Source organism: Megalops cyprinoides, chromosome 18 (genome assembly GCF_013368585.1).
Source record: "Megalops cyprinoides isolate fMegCyp1 chromosome 18, fMegCyp1.pri, whole genome shotgun sequence".
Taxonomy (NCBI): Eukaryota; Metazoa; Chordata; class Actinopteri; order Elopiformes; family Megalopidae; genus Megalops; species Megalops cyprinoides.
Window position 1 is genome coordinate 17,194,607 of NC_050600.1, and position 23,141 is coordinate 17,217,747.

At 43.3% G+C, this 23,141-nt stretch overlaps 1 protein-coding gene across 1 annotated transcript in view; it reads left to right on the top strand.

The window, feature by feature from the left end:
- Nucleotides 1-22,515, top strand: part of LOC118793154 (endophilin-A1-like) — a 36,980-nt gene extending 14,465 nt beyond the window's left edge. The window contains exons 2-9 of the mRNA XM_036551184.1: nt 14,459-14,527; nt 15,336-15,408; nt 16,244-16,387; nt 17,078-17,211; nt 17,678-17,836; nt 19,750-19,853; nt 19,969-20,093; nt 20,334-22,515. Of these exons, the coding sequence (XP_036407077.1) occupies nt 14,459-14,527; nt 15,336-15,408; nt 16,244-16,387; nt 17,078-17,211; nt 17,678-17,836; nt 19,750-19,853; nt 19,969-20,093; nt 20,334-20,530 (1,005 nt within the window). The 3' untranslated portion in view covers nt 20,531-22,515. The remainder of the gene's footprint in view (nt 1-14,458; nt 14,528-15,335; nt 15,409-16,243; nt 16,388-17,077; nt 17,212-17,677; nt 17,837-19,749; nt 19,854-19,968; nt 20,094-20,333) is intronic.
- The last annotated feature ends 626 nt before the right edge of the window (nt 22,516-23,141 follow it).

The window sequence follows — 23,141 nt, forward strand, 5'->3', positions numbered from 1 at the left end:
CTGCCCTGACTACAGAGGATTGTGGTTTCAAACCCACACTACCACACTGTTTTAACAAAGGGAATTTGACTGCTGCCCATCGGTTTACCGCTTAAGACAGGATTTATAGTGTTGGCCTTGTGCACCACTATAGAATTCAAGATAAGTTATGGATCTGGTCTCCGTCCAGGCCCCGCCTGGTCGCCATTAAGCGTCGCTGTGCCGTTTGTATGGCAGCCGTGCTGAAGAAGGACAGATTAGACAGGCAGGGATGACAGATTAGGCTGACAGGATTAAACGGAAAGCCTTTGTAATTAGACTGCGCGCGCGAGTCGCCGGAGATGCCTGGCACTCGGCGGCTCCCCCTGTCTTACTAAACATCGCTGCGCGTAACCCGAGGCCCGGGAGGCGGCGTGAATTATTCATGTGCGTTCCCTCCTCTCGGAGCTGCGCCGGAATGTTCCGTTTCCAGTTTAAGAGGGGCGGCTGAGTTCCCGCGGGAGGGATTCCTGGAGCGGGGGATGGGGGGGGGGGGGGGGTTGGGGGGAAGCTGGCTGTTATGGTGTGTGGCATGGATACCAGCCCCCCCGTCCCACTCTGCCCCCCTCCCCCCCCCGGAGCTCGGGACACGGTTGGCATGACAACCGGAGGCATGCGCTCTAGCGTGGATGTAGGTGGAAATAGGTCTGTCGCAGTCAGGGGGACGGCTGCTGTCAGTTTGTTCAATAATTGATCGTCCACGCCAGCAGATTCTGTTGGTGGCACACAAATCTGTCATGTGTGGTGGCAAGACATTACAAACGCTAAGTGATTACAAATACGGCAACAATTATTTAATTATTTTAGACGTACAGCAGCCTAAGGTGGGGTGTTCTTGTGAAATGTGGAGATGTTACTTTTTTGAGGATACATTCTTTCTTTTCAGCAATTTGTAGTGCATAAATAATGTATAACATGAGGGCTTTTGAACAACATCAGCAGGCATCATTTGAACAGACAGTATGTACCATATGCATTTATGCGGCTGCTTGTGACCTAAAACTGATATGAAATTGTATTGATTTCCCCACAGTTTTGCTCCGTTTCATCATCTGAAATACTGACAAAAAAACTTTCCTCACAGACGTGCTTGGCATGATTTCGCAAGTCGCGTGATTCCACAGGCAAACCGTTGGAGCCATTTTGTTCTCTTTGGAAAACGTAAAACATGGGCACCCATAACGAAGGTTCACGCCTAATCCGCAATGTATCCTACAACGGATTTGATTTGACATTGTTTATGTTTTTCAACGTGACGTGAAATATTTTAGATTCACGGTGAGTAAACAATGGGCAGGATTGATTTTGTGGCGAAAGGAACGCTATTGATCCTTCCGTGAAGGTCAAATAAATGAATCGGCGCTGGATGAGGGTGCCATTAACCCTTTCCCGTCCTTGGAAGGTGAGTCAGTGTGGGTCTGTTGCATTTCCCCTGCTCTGCGTTAGAGGTAGATCTATGTGTGCTGCTTTGAATGCAGCTATAGCTGAGAGTAAATGGACTGCATTTATATAGCACTTTTCTACTCATTTTGAGTACTCAAAGCGCTTTACAAGTTTATGCCTCACATCTACTTACCAGTGACAGAGGCTGCCATGCAGTGAAGTACCAACTAGCCACTGGGAGCAGTTTGGGGTTCAGTGTCTTGCTCAAGGACACTTCAACATTCTGCCAGGAGGAGCCAGATTCACACTGTCACACCCACTCCCAGTCACCAAGCTCAGCCACACCCATTTCAGCCCAGCTCAACCTCACCCACTCATCAAATGCACCTGTGACTCGTTCTTCAATCAAGTCCTGGCTACAAAAGGACTCAGTTTGTGTTACCTTATTGTGAGTTATTGCTTGTTGCAACTCTGCTGCTTCTTGTTACGACCAGTTTTTCGTCCCTGACTACAATTTGTCTTTCGTTTCGCTAACAAACTGTTGACCGCTCTTGGATCCCAGTCTGTTTTCGTTACACACACGCTGTGCTTACTCCTCATATGCACGGTCACAGGAATAAGTAGGTGAGCATTCCAATTAGTTTTTAGGGTTGTAATAAAAACAAGCTTCATTAAATTGGCTCACTGTTAATTTGCTTTATGAATCTGAAATATGTGATTGGTGAGGTTTCGTTTAGGGCATTTAGACAATCTCCAGATACCTAATGAGCTTTAAATTGTTGGGAATACTTTTCAATGAGTCATTTTTTCAAAGTTTGGAACATAACAAAGCACATAATCACTTAAAACTCAAAGCCCATATGTCTGTGTTTAAACCTTTTATCAAGGGCTGAAACACAGGTCAACCAAAGGTCAACCAGGTTTGTTGTAATAGGATATTATTAGCACTCACTTTGGCATGGCACTGAAAGGTGCAGCGCAGGTCAATACTGAGACCACGGCAGGTAACCGAAGCGATGACTCAAGGCTGATCTTGACACAGCTTGAACCAAAACAACAAAAAAAAAAACCGTCAGGAGTCAAGTGTTGTCAGGGCCCTTATGCAGCCATCAGAATGCGGAGCTGTGCTGCAGTAACTGATCCCAGTCCAGCTGAACAAACTGCCCACCTGCCAACATGGCATCTGTCATCTCACAGAGGCCCTGGTTAAGCCGCCTTTCAGCCCGGCACAGCCATGACAGGGGCCGTGGGAGGGAATTATAAAGCACTCTCAAATTCTGGCCTTTACCAGCTTGGAGTGCTTTCGTTTGAACATGTGAAATTATGACTGCATGCAGAATACAGCCGGAGCCAGTGCTGAAGGAAGCCACCAGTGGCATTCATACGGATTTCTGACAGGTGATCACAGTACACTAAGTAGCTTTACATATTTTATGACAGGGAGACTTAGATCCCAAGTACTGCTAAGGTGATTTTAATAAACCGGTTATCAAGATCACAGAGGCAGAAGAGGGCGTCTTTACTTAATAAGTACCCGTAGCAGTTGTGTCATTGCTTCATTTGCATGTTCTTATGTAATAGTTACCTGCAAAGGGCTTAAGTACTAGCTAGCATTGCTCTACACTGCTGATGTGAAAGACTTCTTCATGAAATTTTTTCGAAGCCCTAAGCACAGAGAAGTCTCTAAGCTTGCAGCTGAGTAATAAATGACCTTGGCTTTCTCATCCTTACCGTGTTTAAATTAACAGTTAAATTTAAAATAAAATGGACTTTTCCCTAACTTAAATTTTAGTGGGTATTGAAATGAAATGTGTAAAAATGTCTCAGGGACAGAGAACATTCTGTTTCTGTTTTCTTTTCACTTTGACATCTAAAAAATGGCTGAATTAATATTTTGCTAATACATCTTGCATCCATGACTAAATGTTACTTTTACACCTTTTAGATGTCAATGGATATTTAATTTTCAGGAGTATTACTTTGTAAGATATCAGCTACAGTAATAGACAGTAATGCTTCAGTACCTCTCTTCTCAGCCTCCAGTCCCCAGCATTCAACATGAGGTGTTCCAGTCCAGATAGAGTGGGCCATGCTTTGAGATGGTGACAGATCTACAAACAAATTTCACATTTTGTTGTTTTATTAATACCAGAATAATGACTCTTCGGTGTGGATTCCTACTTTAGGAAAAGGAAAGGCTCTTACATTTATATAATTGCAATCGCATTGTGCTTTAGTGACAGAACAGAGGGTCCCCAAGAGTGTACCCTGTAGCTAACCACAGTGGGGGCATGACAACAGGAGGTCCTCCCTCACCAAGAGCTTAAATAATTTATAGGTCTGACCTTCTCCTACCCCCAGAGGAATTATTCGGCTGCAGTGAAGGCAGTCCCAGCAGCTGTTTACCAGCCCTGGGCCGAGGACACAGGAAAGGTCAGCAATCGCCACATCTCTAAACCTGCAGCCAGGTGACTCATGGGAAGCGATGCACTGAATCTGATAGCACGCTGCCAGGAACCTTACTGCTGATGAGGAGAGGGAAGGGAAGGCTCCAAAAACTAATAAAACTGCAAATAAATCAAGATGATGATTTGCTGGGGCAGTGGGTGTCTCAATGGGGGAAAAAAATGAAAGCATCTGCGATTTCCTTTGAATGCCGGGGAAGAAATTGTTTGACTGTAGTTTAATTTCATTAATAATTAAATGAGGCATAAAGACAATCTCACCGTGATGCGAAAGGCAAGAAGGGATCAGCATCATTTTGAAAGTTTTAAATGACTGCTTAAGCACAGCATTAAAAGAAGACTAATCCGTGTTTTCCGGTAACAGCCGCAGTCAATTTAGAGGTCAGCCCCCAAGTAGTGTGTTGAAACAAGTTCTATTGTGTAATCAGACAGCTGGTCTAATAACAGATAATGGACACAGGACCATCTGATTCAGAGTAGCATTGCAGCCAGACTTGTAAATGGCATGATCATTTGAAAAGGGGCTTTTGTGCACTAGAATAATCGCTTCTCTTTAAATCATCAGGTAACTAGAAAGCTAGTTACTAGCAATCTCCCCGTGCATTCTGTCCATGTGCTCTCCATGCATGCTAGCTGTAAGAAGCCCTGAGAAGCCCTGCTTCAGAGACACGTGTCAGGTTGATAGAGCTGCCTTTCCCCTCTATCACCCGATTCAGATAAGCAGGTTCAGCTTTCACTTTCAGTGAAAACAGTGAGGGCTGGTTTATGGTTCTTGCGGCTGCACTTGAGGGTCACGTCGTTTGCCACGCAGACTTTGCAATGAAGTGGAGGGCAGCACAAAAAGACTACCTCATTCAATAATTGGTTGAGTGAAATGAACTACCCATTGACCTGGAGCAGTGAGATACACTGTCACTGCAAAACCACAAATAACATAAAAGCTCTGCAGCTCACAAAGGCCACCTCTGTGTTCATGTCTACTTTCACATCCACAGTTTGGGACCATAAACAAGTCATGAGGTGTCAAAAGATTAAAAAAACAAGAGATGTCAAAAGACTAGACTTATATCACAGTTTCACATGCTGGCGAAACTTTCACATCACGCCCACGGTGACATGCAAGGCTCTGAATGTTCCAAGTCAAAGTCATTTGTCTGAATTGCTGGGTAATTATTCATTAACCCTTACATGGTGGAAAAAAACATTACAGAAAGAAGTACATAAATATGTCATTAAAATGAAACAGCGAAGGTGTTTGCTTGCATGATGACGAATAGATGGCAATGGCATTACAAGATTCCAGCCTCACAGATAATTCCAGAAAGCTGTTACTGTGTACCACCCTGAGTAATCCTAAGTGCTCAGACAGTTGCTGGTGCCAGGAAATTATCTTTTGAAGTCACCAATAGGCTCTGCCCTTGGGATTATGGTATAAAATGTGTGCTGTTTAGCACACCCGGCTTTTAATATTATATTATTAGTATATCATCCCCTGTCTCTAATATATTATCTTGGTGTCTCTTAGAGACCACACTATGTGCTGATACTGCAAGTCCTGATAATGCATGGCTTAAATGCCACACATGGCACTGTGTGCCATTAGCTGTTTTCCTTGCCACAGAGTAAAGACAGTTACAAATGCTCTGCCAGGATTGACAAATTCAACTGCTGAACATTTTCAAAATTAAACATGTGATGAGACCTTGATGTGAATAGTAGTGAATATTAACTTACTATGGTTGAGACACTTTCCACCACATGTAACCATGTATCTTTGCCCATCAGAATTCAGCATCACAGTGCATTGAGGTACTGCTCTGTAATATTTCTTTAACAAGACATCATGAATAAGAGGATAGCTTACACATAAATTACAGCTCAGGTTATATCTTGATGGAATGAATAGATAATACTATCAATCATGCTATTTTTTGTATTGTTGATCCTGGCACTAAAACCCACACAAAGTTCATGTTGATATCAGCAATTATATCAGTGTAGTAATAAAATAATGGCAAGTGAGCCTCGGCGACCTCGAATCCTCTCCTGTAGCACCGTTATTACAGCATGTCTGGGTTCCCAGTGAAAGGCCTATCATTACGGAGCCGCCGTTGTCTTGTAATTACATCGCTCTCTAAATGTGAATTCCTCCGCGCCGCTCAACCTGCCAAGGACTGACTCACCGGGCAGTGTGTCGTACCCCAGCGTGTACTCTGTTGCCGGGGGGGGGGTTCTGGGGATGGTGGGGGGGAGGAGGGGATGTCATGAGTGAAGCATTTTACAAAGCTGAAAGGTTGACTCCACCACGATACCCATCTCTGGCTGGATAATCACCAGCAGCATTCATTTGAATTAGGGAGCTTTAAGGGGTGCCTTTCAGCGGCTGGCAGCGGTAAAGGGAGCTTTTGTGCATGTGCGCAATCTCGCCCGTATATCTTCCAGACAGCGCTTAGAGCCAGAATGGGAAGCAATAGAGCCGGCTTTTTAAGAGATATAAAGCAGGGGCTTTTAACCACTTAGAGAGACAGAAAGACCTCCTGTGGGCAAAGCAGGTCTGTTTATTATTGCCGTAGTTTGTGGATATAAATAACCAGCAATCAGTAATGTATGATGTCATTGCAGGCTTCATTTCCAAATGTTCACCATGTTGCACTGGAGTTCACCATGTATGCCTCAGCATATCGATAAAGGACCCCCCATTCTGACCCCTGGTCTAATCTTCACTCTAAGTCAAGACAGATAGAGAGTATTTGATTTAAAATAATTAATTTAATTTAGCCCTTTTTCTTGTTAATGGAAAGTAACCATATAAACTGGCAAATTATGTGAATACAATCTCCAATTTGTTGTCTTTTTTTTGAGAAACCTACTGTGTTTTCAGACATTATTACTTATACCACCTGGAGCTCAGACCTTCCTCCATACTGTTTTCCTCACAGTGAACACAGGACATAGGGGACAAATAAAATCAAATTAAGCTCTGCCGAGGAGCAGCAGTTACAACTTGTATGTGCCAAGATGGTCAGTGCAGGTAATAACAGCTGTCTCTCTCTGAACAACTGTATCCATCTCTCACTAATGGCAACTTTGGAATGGAAAGAATGTATGAGCATGTTTGTGTGTCTGCATGTGTGTGTTGATGTGTGTGAATGTGCCTGTAAGAGTGTGTGCGCGTGTGCGCACGTGTGTGTGTGTGTGTGTGTATATGTCTGTTGATGTGCGTGAATACGTCTGTAAATGTGTGTGTGTGTGTGCGTGTGTGTATGTGTGCACGGCGCATGCACATGTGTGAATCTTTACATGTATGCCTGTCTCTGTGAGAAAGCAGCTATGATGTAAGACACGAGCAGGGTCAGCTGGATGCTTTTATCGTGCGAGCCAGCCTCACATGGCTACAGAGCAACGCAGCGCGCTCTCTACGACTTTGACTCACTCGAGTGTTACATAAGCAGGCCGACAAATCAGATTAGGGCAGTAGCAGGGGAGGCACATGGCTGGTGGCAGCTGATGCCATTGGGTACGAGATCAGATAGATGCAGTGCTAGTCTCTCAGGGACATGCAGGGTGGTTTATTTCTCGTTCTGTTTGTGGTGTTTCTTTGGAATGCAAAATTCAGTTCAGCTTTAAATCATCTTGTAGCTTCTGAGGAATCATAGAGGTTCAGGATGTTTTTCTGGTAATGATTACTATTGTAGTAAGGTCCTGAAAATTTGCAGAGAAGCCAGACATTGTTGTTTTACAGTTTAATGTTACGGCCTTTTTCTGAGACTGTTTTTTTTATTATTTCTTTTTGCATACGCCTCGCACTTTCATCATTGTAAAAGGAGAGCCTTTTCCTACAGCAATTGCACAGTGATTCTGCTCACCCAAAGGCACACACGGAATCCAGTTTCCCGTTGTGCTAAAGCGGTGCTCCTCCGCCCTTGACGTGGATAGAGCTGAGGGGAGCTTAGGACACACAGGTTACCGAAGGCATAGAGGGAACAGGTCAGGCATCCAGCCCAATTCCGAACCCGCAGTCTCCCCCCAGAGTCTAATCCCCGCAGGTCCTCTGACTCAACAGTGTGTATTTATAGCGGGGCGGGAACGTGCCGGGCCCCGGCAAGAGTGATGCGTTCAACAGAGCGGCGACGGAGGGATCAGAGCAGATGGTGCCTGCATCAGAGCCTGTGGGATCCTGTGATCTACTGATGTGTACCTCTCTGCAGAGCCTGGGCCTGCACTTGAGAAGGCCTTTGATACTGCAGAAGTGTGTTTTAGGACTTCTAATGATTTCCTCAGTTCACCTCATCCCTGCCCCCAGGAGTGTGGAGGTGCAGAGAATGTACAGATTGCCATCTTGTTTTCTGCAGGAATAAAATAGTGAACAGGACACCTGACAGTTCACACTGGTACCCGATGCCTAGTGTAAGGGTTCCCTGTCAGTGACAGCGAAACATTAGTAGACTTAGTGTGAACACACATATCTGTGGAAGCACTATGTATCAGTCAAAGCAGTCATATTTGTGTGGTACGAATATGATATACAACAGTATTTAATGGTTTTCAGGCTTATACTGTAAACATTTCAATAATATTTCACATGCCATTTAATTTGGACTTCAGACAGAATATTAATTACATAGCTCTCCTAAATTGGTGATAGTTCATTTTCATGCTTTAATTAAGTCATTACACTTATGAATTAATCCGTTTTGATTATAGAAAGGAGACGTTGGTGATGGAATCCAGCAGTGTAATTTAAGGGGGAAAAAAGCAGCGTGTTATTTTTAATGTTAAAGCTGTTAACAGTGTGTAATTCCTCATGTTGAATGTGAAATCATGATCATTAATAGCATTCCAATGAGCTTGCACAGTATCGACTGTGCTGAAAAGCAAAAGTCTTGACAAGCGCTGACTGAAACATTTCTAAAAATAGCCATGACAATTTACACAAAACGCTGGTAGACTCAAGAGTATGAGTGATAAAGGAGCAAGACATGACGTTGTGCTGTGGGCATTAGCTCTCCCCTATTTAATACTTTATTGAGCTGAGCGTCCACAGCAGGTAACCCATGACATCATGCTGGTTCAGGTTCAAGAGCTCAGATGCACAGGTGCCATCAATAATCTATGAATAAGGTGATCCGCCCTAAGCTAACTCTCAATGTACCTTTATACGGCACAAAGAAGAATGTTTCAGTACTGAAGCAGTATGCATCATAATCTGTGGTGGGGATATCAGAATTTCTTTATTGTCATTGTAACATGTACAAAGAAATTTGAGATATTGCACACATATTTAGTTAATACTGCCATTGCACTGCCTGAAATGTGGAGAACAGTGGTTATTTATCCACTTGATCACAGTTGGCTGTCATCACATTTGCCATGTGGGGCCTGTAAGGTTGTATTTGAAGCAGCCATCATGTACTCACTTCTGCTCCTTAGCAGCCCGTTTCAGCCTCTAATGATCTTACCATGCGTGTTTGTAACAGCAAGGAGGCTTACCACAGCATATCTAATCAATCAGAGCCGGATTCACTGCAAGCTGCTGTGCATCATCTCTGTGGTGTAAACCCCACTGTACCTCTAATAGACACATGTAGGATAATCTGCATTGCAGTAATATCGATACCTCGCCAGGGCTCCAGGGCTGCAGTAAGATTTAGCATTCGCAGTTGGGTCCGCGCGTGTTTTGCGAAAGGACGGCATGATCTGAGACGCAGAAACGGAGCTCGGAGCGAGTGAGTCACGTGTGGAGTGGGCGGGGGGGGCTCTCCCAGCCTCCTGAGTCAGTGTCCTGTGTGACTCAGCCCTTGCGGCAGTGCGCAGGCAGGAAGCACAGACACTCAGAAATGTCGAGAACGCGCACAGGCCGTCAAGCCACGTCGAAGTGCATCGCCACAGGCTCCTCAGTGCCTCCGGCTCTGCCAGGGGAGCGTAAGAGTCCACTTTTTTTTCTTCTTTTCTTTGTTGCAATTGATTCACCAAAGTCTACCAAAAAAATCAGATTTTTTAAATTTATTTCTCTGATGCAGTGGATTCTGCCTCACGTTGCACAGTCATTTTTGTTTTTCAGAGCTATAGTATTGGTCAAACTGTCAACAGAATTTTCTACGATTCACACCACTGTATCAAAAATGATCAATATGGATCATGCTGTGCTAACCTACATCACATGCAAAATAAAATGAATAGATCAAATGAACATACTCTAACGCAGCTCCCTACTTGTGAATGCAGTCACTCTTTTACACCCAAATTTTTAAGTTTCACTGCAGTGACCAGACTTTGGGACCAGCAGGAGTGACCTCTGACATTTTTCACTCTCATGTGCATCAGTGAGAATATGCAGCAGCCGATCCTGTGAGCGGGACTTCCTCTCTGTGTGAGAATTACAGACTCCATTCCATCTGCCCGACAGTAATGAAAAGAGGAGACAGCGAAGAAGGCGGGAGAGCTATTGATCCAGACAGCTTGTTTTGATGCGTTTTGGAGATTTGAGGAGTCCTGCCCTGTCCTTGCTGTGAATATTTGATCTTGGGGATATCTGATGGGTATTGATCTGGGAGCTGCAGGCACACTGTCTCTTCCCCTCTCTCCTGATCATCAACGCTGCAGCGGTGACAGGGCGGTGACCTTGCAGGCCGGCGCTCGGAAGGACGTGTGGAGATAAACCCTAGCAGGGCCGCGATCACAGCGCCGCGGTTAACTCCGTAAATGCAGTGTGGGTCCTTGGGGGTCCTCCTCCATAAGGCTAACATGCCACCGTACTCGACCAAGTACCCCTCCTCTTGTTGAGGCCACACTTTGTAAGGAGTCAGGGGATTGGGTCGAGTGGGCTTGTTCTTGCCTAGTGTCCATTTTTCACTGTGTTGTTTTTTGTATGAGTTTATCATTGAGATAAACTACACTGCAAGAGCACCCATGTGTCTTCTACTGCTTAGTAATTGCTTGGAGCCAAACAAAGGACTGGCAGAATTGTAATACTTTAAGTACATGTCATGCTCAAATTAGATCCAAAGATTAAAGGATAGTACAGCGCTGCAGTATGTTCAGGCATGTATATGGTTTTGTGTAATTTTACCTACAGATTGTGAGTAAATGCAGCTTAGCCCCAGGGTGAGACAGGGTTATCTGACCTCTGTGGCAGTTCGCATGTTGGAACGTTCATGCTGTTTTCCGCTGTCTTTGAGCTGCATCGCCCAAGCATAGCATTCGATTTGCTTCGTGCATACGTGTGTGTGTGTGTGTGTGTGTGTGTGTGTGTGTGTGTGTGCATGTGAGTGAGTGAGTGCCTGTATGTGCATCACGGCTTCATTTGACTCCGTGATGGCTTGAGTGGCATTTTATGCAGATAAATGGGCTTTCCACAGACATGGCAAAGCGTGCGGTAATAGAATAAAACGGCTCAGATTCCTCCACCACGCGCAATCTGGTCCAGAGGCAGTCTGTGTCACCTCCTCTCTCCGCTCATTACAGCAACACTCCCCATAGCATCCTGTTTATACTCCCTCAGTGTGATCATCACACAGGAGGCTGGCCAGACTGTCAGAGAAAGGGGTGCAAACAGAGTGGTGTCTTATGCCAATCAACACTGGGGAGGTGCCCGCTCGTTATTATGTGCGCCCTTATATTACCTGCATAAGTCTAAGTGTGAAATTAGTTCCTTTTCAACATGGGAATGTGATTTAAATGCGTGAAGCACTACCTGGTGTGGCTTTTTGTGTGGAGCCTAATTAACACTTGGCACCGATTTCGATTTTCTGTTTAGCGGATTGTCAAATCTTTGGTGATTTCGGTGTGCATGGCACTGTAATTATGCGCTGTCCAATTGTTCAGCAGTCTCTGTGTACAATGACTCACGCGCAGAGCTCGCTGTCTGTTTCACCACAGAGCTGGTGATATGGCCTGTATTTTTCATCAGGGTTCACAGGTAAGGTGGTTACTTGCTGAGATAGGAGGGAAAATGAATGGATTCCTTTTACACGCATGGTTAAATACAAAAAAAACAAACTGGAAGTGGGAAGGCCAGTCCTTTGCAAGTGTCGGGGACCAGATCTGAGATGGGCTTTCTGTTTGAATCTGCGAGTGCACAAAACACCCTACAGCAAACCTGGTGCCAGCAGGTATAACAGATGGGCCGGACCATGCTTCGCTGGCGTCACACATCCCGTTCATTTGTTTCATTGTTCTAGAAATTTCCTGGCCTTTTCTTTCATTTCTTCAAATGAAATACAAATAGAAAAAAATATACATATGGTTAATAGCTTTTCTGGTTGTTGAGTTTCTTGACCTTACGTATCGTTGTTCAGGTGAAGATGTGTTAAATTTGATTGTAGTCAGCCTCTTGTGGTGCTTGGTGCTCCTTTGTTCAGCTCTACTTAGCACTGTGTTGTCTGTCGGGTGGCGTCTTCATCTCGCTGTGTGTGTCAGGTCTGCACTGTTCACCTCGTGAAACCCTTCTGCACATACAGATCTAACGTGCTTTTACAAGCATTAATATATTCCTTTACTAAGGTTGCTGTAAGGTAGATAAATAATTAAGCAATGGTATTTTAAGAGAGTATTAAAGTTCATGTGTTCTTGGATTTGTTGAGATAGGAGTGGAAGAATCTGGAGCAGATTGCCTGGTGGGCGTCGCCTAATACAGAGAATGGAGTGGGAGACCTACATCTCTGCCAAGGCAGGTCCCTGTTTCCATGGCAACTGGCTCCTCTCAGTGATGAAAAATTCCATGTGATGTTGACGGCGTTAAGGGGAGAATGACAGCATTGGGCGCCTCGACCAAGGCTGGAGGTGCCTCAGTGGCGGGCCTATTTTTTTTATGCACAGAGAAAACACATTTGAGGCTTGTTAGCACGTCGTCATTTTAGAAATTTCACTTCCGTTTGGCTTAGATACTCTTTCTACTCTCACAGAGGTTTTTCTGCTCTGGTTGGATTCAGTTTAACCAGTCACGGTCAGCTGACTGACAGGCGTTGACTAGCCAGTCAGAGCTCATTAATGAGCAGCCGTAATTATCTGAGACAAACAACGAGTCTGAACACGTTTGCACAATGTGACCGCCATACGTTAGCCTGAGGTTCTCATCAGTAGGCGGAGCATTACACCCCTGTTGCTGCTGCCTAATTGCTTCAGGGCTGTTGCCAGGGGACATCACATCCCAGGCAGAAGTGGCAGGCGTTCTTAAAGCTCACTGCAAATGGAGATTTGCACAGTGCTGAAGTCCTGTGAAAGGCCCAGGCCCACCCGGGCAGTCCGGATCACTGGTATTTAAATCTTAAATCTTGAACTCCGAGCAGTACTTGCCACATGCCCCCATAGATTCTGGCCTCTAAAAACACTCAGATGGTGTGAATAGTGACAGCTGGTTGATGAACCCCACCGCCATTAATGAAAGCCTTGAGGAAGACAGCGTGTATGCATGTGTGTTCAACTGCACACACATGTGCATGCATGCGCGTGCATGAACGCGAGTTCGTGCTTGCGTTCATGTGCATTTGGGCAGCCTCTTGCACAGTTAATCTGGATCATAGCTGCGCCTCCATAGATGTAAGTGCCATTTGGCCTAAGTCCTGCAGTGCTTGAGCTGAGATGAGTATGCACCACTCTCAGAACACCGGGGGGGGTTAGTGTGTAAAACCTGGGTGTAATTTCCTCACAGTGTGCTGTGGTCGGCTGATTACACGCTGTCACTGTGATGGAGCCGGGGAGAGACTACGCAGAGGCTGCACTTAGCATTCGCGCTGCCATGAGACGTGACAGGCAATATACAGTTACAAGCACAGCCAACGGTTTGACTTCTATGTCATATTGCATATTAGCATTATCTAAATTAAAGCGGGTTTCCGTGCACAAGAGCGTTCAAGGTCTGGGCCCTGAGTGCATGCTGGGAGCACCAACGGAATCACAGACGCAGATATTTATGAAAACAGACACATTTATGGGCAGATGACTGATACAATAGGTTTGATTCATGTGTTTCTTTTCAACGGGTTCTTGAGGCTTGCCGAGTTGATAAGTGTGGGTAGCGTCGGGAAGGGTGAACGTGATTTAGTGTAATGTCAGTATACATGGGAGAGAGAGATAGCTTCATTTCAAAGACCTTGCTGGAAAACATACACAAAGGTGTCACGTTATCACGGTGTTATGTGCGCACCACGCGGTGGGAAGATTAGGTAAAGGCAGTTGTGGAGCAGAGTGCTGAGTCAGCTCGGCATAAAACTGCCTGGAGAGCTCATCACCATATAATCAGATCTAGATTTAATGAGAGTAAATATGCGTGCTGTGGTATTGACAGTACACTTTAACTCAGCTTCCTCTGTCAGTTTAATTTTAGACACAGACTTGTTTGCTCTGTATGCTTAGTGTAGACCCTTATCTAAGGTTAAAATGTTTTCTTTTTTATTTATTACACATTCTGTGACATATTTGCATGGCTGTAGTTTTGTTAGACACTGGAGGTAAAGTGATTCACTCCAGGGTTCAAGAGCACTGTCCTCTCTGGGAATGAAGCTTGCAGGCCTAAAGTCCAGAGTAATTTACCTTACACATTACGCCTTGGTGCAACTCCCCGCTCAATCTGTGACTCTTTTTCTCTCCTACAGAAAGTGAGTGAGAAGGTCGGGGGTGCAGAGGGGACCAAACTCGATGATGACTTCAAAGAAATGGAAAAGGTGCTGCTCAAATTTACTTGCTTTAACAATGACATTCTTCGTCCTTTTGAAATATGCAAAATGGAGTATGACGGAGTATATGGAGTATGAATGATTCCTTTCTACCTGGGGTTTAATCATGAGTGTCACAGGAACACAGAGCTAAGACTTTCCGCACTGAATGATCTGTGAAGGCCCTCTTAACTCTGACATGTCTTTGAGACTCCTTTGTATAGCCCATTAGCAGTACAAACAGTATTAAAGGTCATGTTATTAAGTCCTGGTATTATAACCTCTGTCTGAACAAAAACTTCTGAACAGATTTATTTAATATGATTTGACATTGGGGCTTAAATGGAGGGAAGGTTAACTGTGAAGCCCGACATTTAATCCCAGCAGAGGAGGGTTTGGAGGCCCTGACCAGAGAAAAGAACACGGGATGACAGTAATTCAATAGCCCGCGCTAAGGGAACAGCACAGTCCTGTTCTAGGAGAAACAGTGCCCTAGCCATTAGGGACACTGTTTTCAGAAGCTGCTCATTTACGCACTTTAGTGTGAGATAGATGCTTAATCACTTAAAAAAAAAAATAAGATCAAACTTAAATCACTGTGTCTTATTAACAAGGGTCTTTTAGGTATAAAAATAGAATGAAATAGAGGAGACCATTGCCAGTGCAGTTCAACAGTCCATCTGGTCCATCTAAGTACCCCCATAGCACCGGACCGGCTCATACTGTAGAACTTCTCTGATGTAATGGCCAGATGGGGAGCCAGGTATGTGAATTGTTTGAACTTTACAAAGGTATTTCTCTGTTCATATTGCTGCAGAAAGTGGACACCACCAGTAGAGCGGTGTTGGACATAATGACCAAGACAACAGAATACCTGCAGCCTAACCCAGGTGAGCAGTGACATATACACACACACACACACACACACACACACACACACAAGCACACAGAGAGAGAGAAAGAGAGAGAGAGAGAGAGAGAGAGAGAGAGAGAGAGAGAGCTGGTTAAGAGATGTGTATTGTGGTGCTGTCTTTTAATTGTGTTGATAATGTTTCATTGCATTACATTCATTTAGCAGATGCTTTTATCCAGAACAACTTCCTGCACAATAGAACAGAAGTGTATCCATTCAAGTTGAATGAGCAACAGTGTCAGACCAGGCTAACAACATTCCCAGACCAGTGAGTAAGAGCATAGCACTGTTCAAGCCTGACCCCAAATTAACTTGTGCAGCCTAACTACATAAGGGAAGCCAAGTATGCTACCATATATCAGTCACTAGATCACATAATCCAAAACACATGCCAATACTACACATAAAAGAAACAGCAAGTACTACAAGTTTAGTAGGTTTAGGGGAAAGGGATGGTTTTTGATGAAAAGAACTTACTCTGATTTCTGTGATGAGAGGTAAGTACCATTTGTAGTACATCACAAGATTGTTAATTAACTCCATTACCTTAATGCTGACATTAAAACAGAGCCATTTAGTTTCTTCTCAAGCCATTGGTTTGACCATAACACATAACACCATCCCCACAGTGAAATCATCTACCGCACACTAACCAAGCCCTCATGTGCCCCTGACGTTTTCAGGGAGTGACTATCCGGAGCATCAGGCTATTCTGATATCCCTCTAGAGAGAAAGCATACCCTTTGCTTTGTCCCCTAATATGAGGTGTTAGGTTATTAGACATGCCTGTTCATTGTTTACTGCCCCTGCAGCAACCAGGGCCAAACTGAGCATGATCAACACCATGTCCAAGATCAGAGGGCAGGAGAAGGGCCCCGGGTACACCCAGGCAGAGACCGTGCTGGGAGATGCCATGCAGAAATTTGGCAGGGAGCTCGGAGAGGAGTCCAGCTTCGGTAAGCTCACAAACCTGCAATGGAGCCATTCACCTTCTAATTTGCTAAGGGCCAGCGACACTAGGAAGGATTTCCACTCTAACGCACATATAGGGTATTATGTATATAGCCATCCTTATCGTTCAAGGTAATGCCTATACTTATCATTGTGCTGTCACCAGCTCTGTCAGTTTCAGTTTGAGCAAACATTTTCAACATTTTAAAAGTTATGGTTATTATCTTTCTGATTCATATGAGTATCACTTTCAGGGCGATCACAGCTTTATCCTCCCAACGGTGTGAAAGCGGGTTTCCACCATTTTTCAAATGTCTAGTTTTATCACTGCTGAATGTGTACCACAGATAAGCTGCAATACAGGCAAATGAAGGTAGACAGAGGTCCATAGAATTTCTGTATATTCAGTACAGTAGAACTGAAAATATTCTTAGGAATGTTGGGAGTGTTTTCAGAACACTGAAATGGGTGTATTAAATGCAAAGCTGAAATGACTATTATTCCATAAGTTATCTACAGGAAATGTTGATTAAGAAGCATGAAAAAGCAAAAACCTTTGGTTTTCTTGCCAGAATATGGTACTTTTATGTCCAGAAGGTGGACGGTCAAATGGTCAGTTTGTAATTATGGTTTTTGTATGTTGTGGTGTGTTTTTGGAGTTACATTAATGCAGTTAATGCCGTGCTGCGCCTTAGGTCTGGCTCTCATTGATGCTGGAGAATCCATGCGAGAACTCGGGGAGGTTAAGGACGCCCTGGACATGGAAGTGAAGCAGAACTTCATCGACCCTCTGCAGAATCTGCATGATAAGGACCTGAAGGAGATACAGGTAACGGAAAGTAGTAACATAATACCTCACTCATTGTGTTATCAACTGAAATAGTACAAAAGTCAGTGCCAATTTAGGATAATTGATATTATATTGATATTATTATAACTTTTATCAATTCATTTCTAACCATCAATTTACTTGCTTACAGTATGCTGGTCAGTGAGGAGTCTTAAATGTATAAAAATGATTAGGATAGTAGAGCGTTAAAAGTGCAGTATATTATATGTTTTTTTTTTGTGTGAGTGTATATGTCTGATTGGATGAGACCACAGTCTTAGTGGATTAGCCTACTTTAACTCAGTTCCTCAAAGCAAAGGATAAACTGATATGTCTAATTTCACTAAAACAGTTTAGACTTATTGAACTCTCCTTGCTGAAGTTCATGTTATGGAACCAGGTGGCCCCCCGTCCTCTCCTCCTCAGCTCAGGCTTTAACCCAAAGACTCTGTCTGCTCTCTATCAGCATCACCTGAAGAAAATGGAGGGACGACGTCTGGATTTCGACTACAAGAAGAAGCGACAGGGTAAAGTGCAGGATGACGAAATCAAGCAAGCCCTGGAGAAGTTCGATGAATCCAAGGAGATTGCCGAACAGAGCATGTTCAACCTGTTAGAAAGTGATGTAAGCACCCAAAGATGTTTCTTTTCACATCTGATCTCTGTCATCTCTCGACGTTATATGATGATCGTGTGTTTGTTTCCAGTCCAGCCCATGTTCCTTGGTCGGGCTGCTCATCCCGTTCACTTCTGATAGCAACTGCAACTATGGCAACAGTTGCTCTGTGGCCGTGTTCCCTGGTGCCAGATGTGACTGAGTTCTTTGTCTTGAATTGTCAGGTCATGTGCCTGCAAGTGAAATCTGTCACTTGAGGATTGACAGTGAATGTTTCTCAGCCACGGGGTTGATCTCTAACGTAGGGGCCTTACTGCTTGTCAGTAATGAAGAAAGATGAAAAACACTCAGCGTATATTCAGAATTGGACTGCTTTGGGTAAAAACACAATTTGTTCTGATTTTAAAAATGCCTCTTATATGAAAACAGAAACTGAGGTTCAGGTGAACTTAGTCATTCCACCCAAATTCACATGGCTGTTTGTGTTATTACCAATTCTGATTCTCACATGACTCCATGGTGTTCAGTTATAGGCCTGAGCTTAATCACTTACAGAATTGCACTAGTTGTTTATTTATATATATTTGTATATTTGTATATTTATGTATATGTATATTTATTCCGCACAGTTTCACCTCAATGTCCTTTGAATGCCATCCTTCCCCTCCATTCGTTGGTTTGTTTACTGTGAAATGGGAAGAGAATTTATGAGCTAGCGGGCTGCTAACAAAATTGTTTGGCATTAAATCTAATTTAATGTAAAACCAAACCTTTCACGGCAAGACTGTGAAATCAATAGCAAGGTTAAACCATTTAAATGTGGGCTTTTCAATTTATGCACTTAAATAAACTTAAATTAAATGTTCTGCCTTGGTATGTTTTGGTTGGTGGCTTTGATTTTGCACATTTTTTTATGTTTTAAATTACAAGCCATAGCCCATTTTTATCATGATTCATCTCCCTTTAGTCCAAGCAGCATCTTTTGGATATTCTAAAATATATTACACCATTTTCCAAAGCACTGTAGCACTCTTTATTCCTCTTTCTTTGTTCTGATACTGTAAGTGTTGGAAAAAAAAACAATAACAAGACAGACAAATTACCAAAGAACAAGCCAAAAGACAGATAGAGAGACAGAGAAACACTCAGGGCCATTACGTAACTTTTTCTCCCCGTAATGGAGGTCATTTAAGTTTATAAAATTCCCCTAAAAACAAAACAAAGGCAAACAGAATTCATCTGCAATTCCACCCCCTTAGGCTCCCTGTAGCTTAGTTAAAGGAAGCACTTCATCTGGCTTTATTGGTGCTTAGAGCAAAGTGTCTTCAGTGTAGCAGTGAAAATGCCCTTCGTGTCTGGAAGTAATATTTCAGAGTGGAGGCACATATGGCGAAAAACAACTTGGAGCCGAAAACCAAGCCTTGTGGGACTCTGTGTCTGGCTTTAGGAAGGTCAAACAAATCACTCTGCAGGTTATGGGAGATATGTATGATGGTTGTAGTGTGACTAGCTGTGTGTATGCCTACATAGCTACATATTACTGTATGAAACTGAACAATTTTTAAGGTAACATGCTTCGTACGTTTTCATAAGTTTAATTTTAAAATTGGGATACAAGTAGGAAGTAAGGGTGAGACCCAGGTGGTTTGTAAACACTGAAAAAATCAGAAGCTAATTAAGCATTAGCATTCCAGCAGTGGGCATTCAGCCAAGCCTTATTTCAAACTAGCTAAGGACATCTATGTGTTTTTTTTAGTAGTCATCATCAACAGCAGCAGAATTCTTTAATGTAGTTGTTAGTCATAGACTGAATTCTGTTTTGGGGCTGTGGTAAAGCTGGAGATTAAGCACCTCTGGTTCTCGTTTTGTTTGCCACACACATTTAATGATGGCTCCCTGGCCTCTTGCGCTTGGCTCTACAGATCGAACAGGTGAGCCAGCTCTCTGCCTTGGTCCAAGCACAGTTGGAATACCACAGACAGGCCTCTGACATCCTGCAGCAGCTCTCCGGAAAAATGGAGGACAGGTCTGTGGTGTACCTTTCAGATCTATTTTTTTTTCTTGTTTGTTCCTTTTGAATGCAAGATGAGAATCTGTATTTTTTTAATGAGTTATTTTATTTTCTCTACTCGATCTGACAGAATAAGGGAGGCCTCCAACAAGCCCAGGAGAGAGTTTGTCGCGAAGCCACGAATGGTAATGGAGTTCACATCCAGTGAGAACCACAATGGAGGGATAGCACACAGCGGCACCGCCAAGTCTCCAGGTTAGACACAGGGGGTGTGGTGGGGGCACATTGCACAGCACAGAGGAGATTGGAAGAGTCACTGCATGAATCAGAGATGTCCTGAATCACTGCTTAAGTCCGAGGTGTTCAGAGTCACTGCGCAAGTCCAAGGTGTTCAGAGTTACCGTGTGAGTCAGAGGTGTTCAGAGTTACTGTGCGAGTCAGAGGTGTTCAGAGTCACTGCATGGCCTTTCTGACCTTTGTCTTGCTCTGCCTCAGCCCCAATGGACCAGCCCTGCTGCCGCGCCCTCTATGACTTTGACCCCGAGAACGAGGGCGAGCTGGGCTTCAAGGAGGGCGACGTCATCACCCTGACCAATCAGATCGACGACAACTGGTATGAGGGCATGCTGCACGGCCAGTCGGGCTTCTTCCCCATCAACTACGTGGATATCCTGGTGCCGCTGCCCCACTAAACCCAACGACGGCACCAGCGCTCGGCCCAGGCATTGGCTTCTCCCTGCATCTGTGCTACTGCTTCCACAAAGTTTCTGTTGATAGCCACGAAGAAGACGATGACCAACAACACAAGTTAATGCGTATGCCTACGACATGGGGCAGTGATTTTTTTTTTTTCCTTTTTTTTCTGTAGCTTATAACGTTACCATCAGATCAGTGTAAGGTCTTGTTGATTTATATGAGAAGTATTGACCTTTCTCATAGATTTTTTTTTTCTTTTTGTTGTTTTGTTGCAGGTTTGTTTTCGCAGAATTTGTCAAGACTACAACGTCCGTCCCAATCTTATTTCACCTTGAAAGTGTTCAGTTGGTTGGATCTTGTGTGATATAGAAGTAGATGTTGCGCATTGTACTCAGTAAAAAAAAAAATCTAGTTTTGTGCTCGGAAATCAGGCATTTGGGATCTTTTGAAAACAGGCTTTTGAGAGAGTTTTGTGAGGCATGTTTTTTAACTAGTAATTTTTGAACAATCTTAGCTTATATGCAATTCAGAGTAAACAATGACTGAAGTGGAAACAGCTAAATGAGATGTGTTCATGCATGCTGGGACAAATTATTAACGAGTACCCTGTGAACCTGTGAAGTACCATTTGGTAAGAAAACTGTGGTGTTTGAATATGACATTGCTTTTTTTAATATCTCCTGATTCCTTGTGTCCACTGGCCATATTCAGTCACAGTTGAAGTGTTCCGTGCCGGCACGGTATGGTTAAAGCAGGTTAGCATTTCTTCGTCTTTCTCAACGCTATTGCCGACCCCCAGGAAGCGTCCCAATAAACAGAGACTAACTCAACTTCCTAAATAGATCTGTCTTCTCAAATCTGATGCATGGCAGAGGATGGAAGTTGCATTTCCATTCCTTGCTTTGATACCAACGACAGCCATGCGGCTGAAGCTTTCGTTAACACGCTGCATGTTTTTCGCTTGGTTTGATAGATATTCTACTTTATACTTTTTAGCAATCGTAGACCAGCTCTCTCAAGTACCAAATGCATATTGGTATTATTTGTTTTGTTTTCTGGCTGTCATTAAAAATTAGCTACAACTAGCTATCTAGCTACCTAGTGACCATAGAAGGCTACTTAAAATGTCAGATGCCTAGCTGTTAAATGAGCATTTAAGGAACTAAATGATCGTTACAGCATTTTTATTGAATGAAAATGACATGAAGTGAAAAGATAATCACAGGTAAATCAGTAAAACTTTAAAGAGATAACACCAAATTGAACCATGCATAAGACGATGACAACACAGACACAATGATGCTAATTCCGCCTGGAACGCTTTGGCCACAGTGAGTACTAGGCATGTCACTGAGATGGGACAGCAGGATTCAGGCCACTGTCAGGTATACCAGAGCTGAGAGAAGCATTTGCCCTGCAAGTGACTGTGCTGAGGTCGAGACAGTAAGGGCCTGAAGGGAATGGAGCTTTGATAGGACAAATACCGCGATAAGCACGATTAAATTAAATGGTCTGTGTGCTCTGAATTTTACAGTAAGCTTGTGGACTGTCTGATCTCTGTACCCTTATGAAGAAATAATAGATTTCTTTTAAATGTGGAATTATAATTAACGAACATGTTTCAAATGGAAATCAAAGTATGTGTAATATATTAAAAATATGTAATAGCCATGTCATTTTATGCATACAGTCATGGTAGATACAGTATGTTAGAATAACAATGATTTTGTTGTGTATCCACATGTGTGAAAGTGGCAGTAATTGATCTGTTTTTTATTTTTGGCACATAAAATATCAGTGTACATTTAACATCCTTACATTTTGTGACTGCACACAAATCTCTTTATTTTCTCAGTACTACCAATGAACCATTGATTGACATTTTCAGTGTTGAAAGCCAAACCAATATTTACAAAAATATTGTAAACGTGATGAAAAAAAAAAATCTGAACACTAAAAGTGATACAATAAATAGCTGCATATTGAATAATTATATATATATATACAGTATATTGGTGAAAATAGTCTGACTTGTGCAATAAATAAATGCCATGTCTTGCTTTCTTTGCGGTTTGAGACAGTTGACGAACCAGACAGTTTAACCTCTGTCATTTGATGTACTGAGTCTTGATAGCGTAGCCTTCTAAAATGTGAGATATGACTATGTTTAGCTGTTTTTTCTTTGTAAAATAACAGATGAACGATTGTATGTTTTGGAGGCATAGCTCTGTCAAAACATATTCACAGAGACAGTGCAGGTTTAACATTTGTATGGCATCAGTGCAGAGAATAATGCAGCTGAATTCAAGTGACTGATACCATCGACCATGGGGCAATCTCAACCGCATCTTAAGTTTTCCTCCCTGAACTTTCAGAATTAAATACCTTCAGGAGCCGGCTTTACTCACTTGACACCCTTACCGGACATTAGTTGTGTTTGTTCATTCAATCCCACATAGTTCACAGTGTTCCATTCAATCAGAACTGTTAATCAGCTAAAAAGAGCTTTGAGTGTATATGTTATCCACTAGAGGCCCAGAGCACTTTATAGCTGATTGCTTTCTCAGGTGTATGAGAGCGGCTCAGAAGCAAGTGTAATGCCAGATG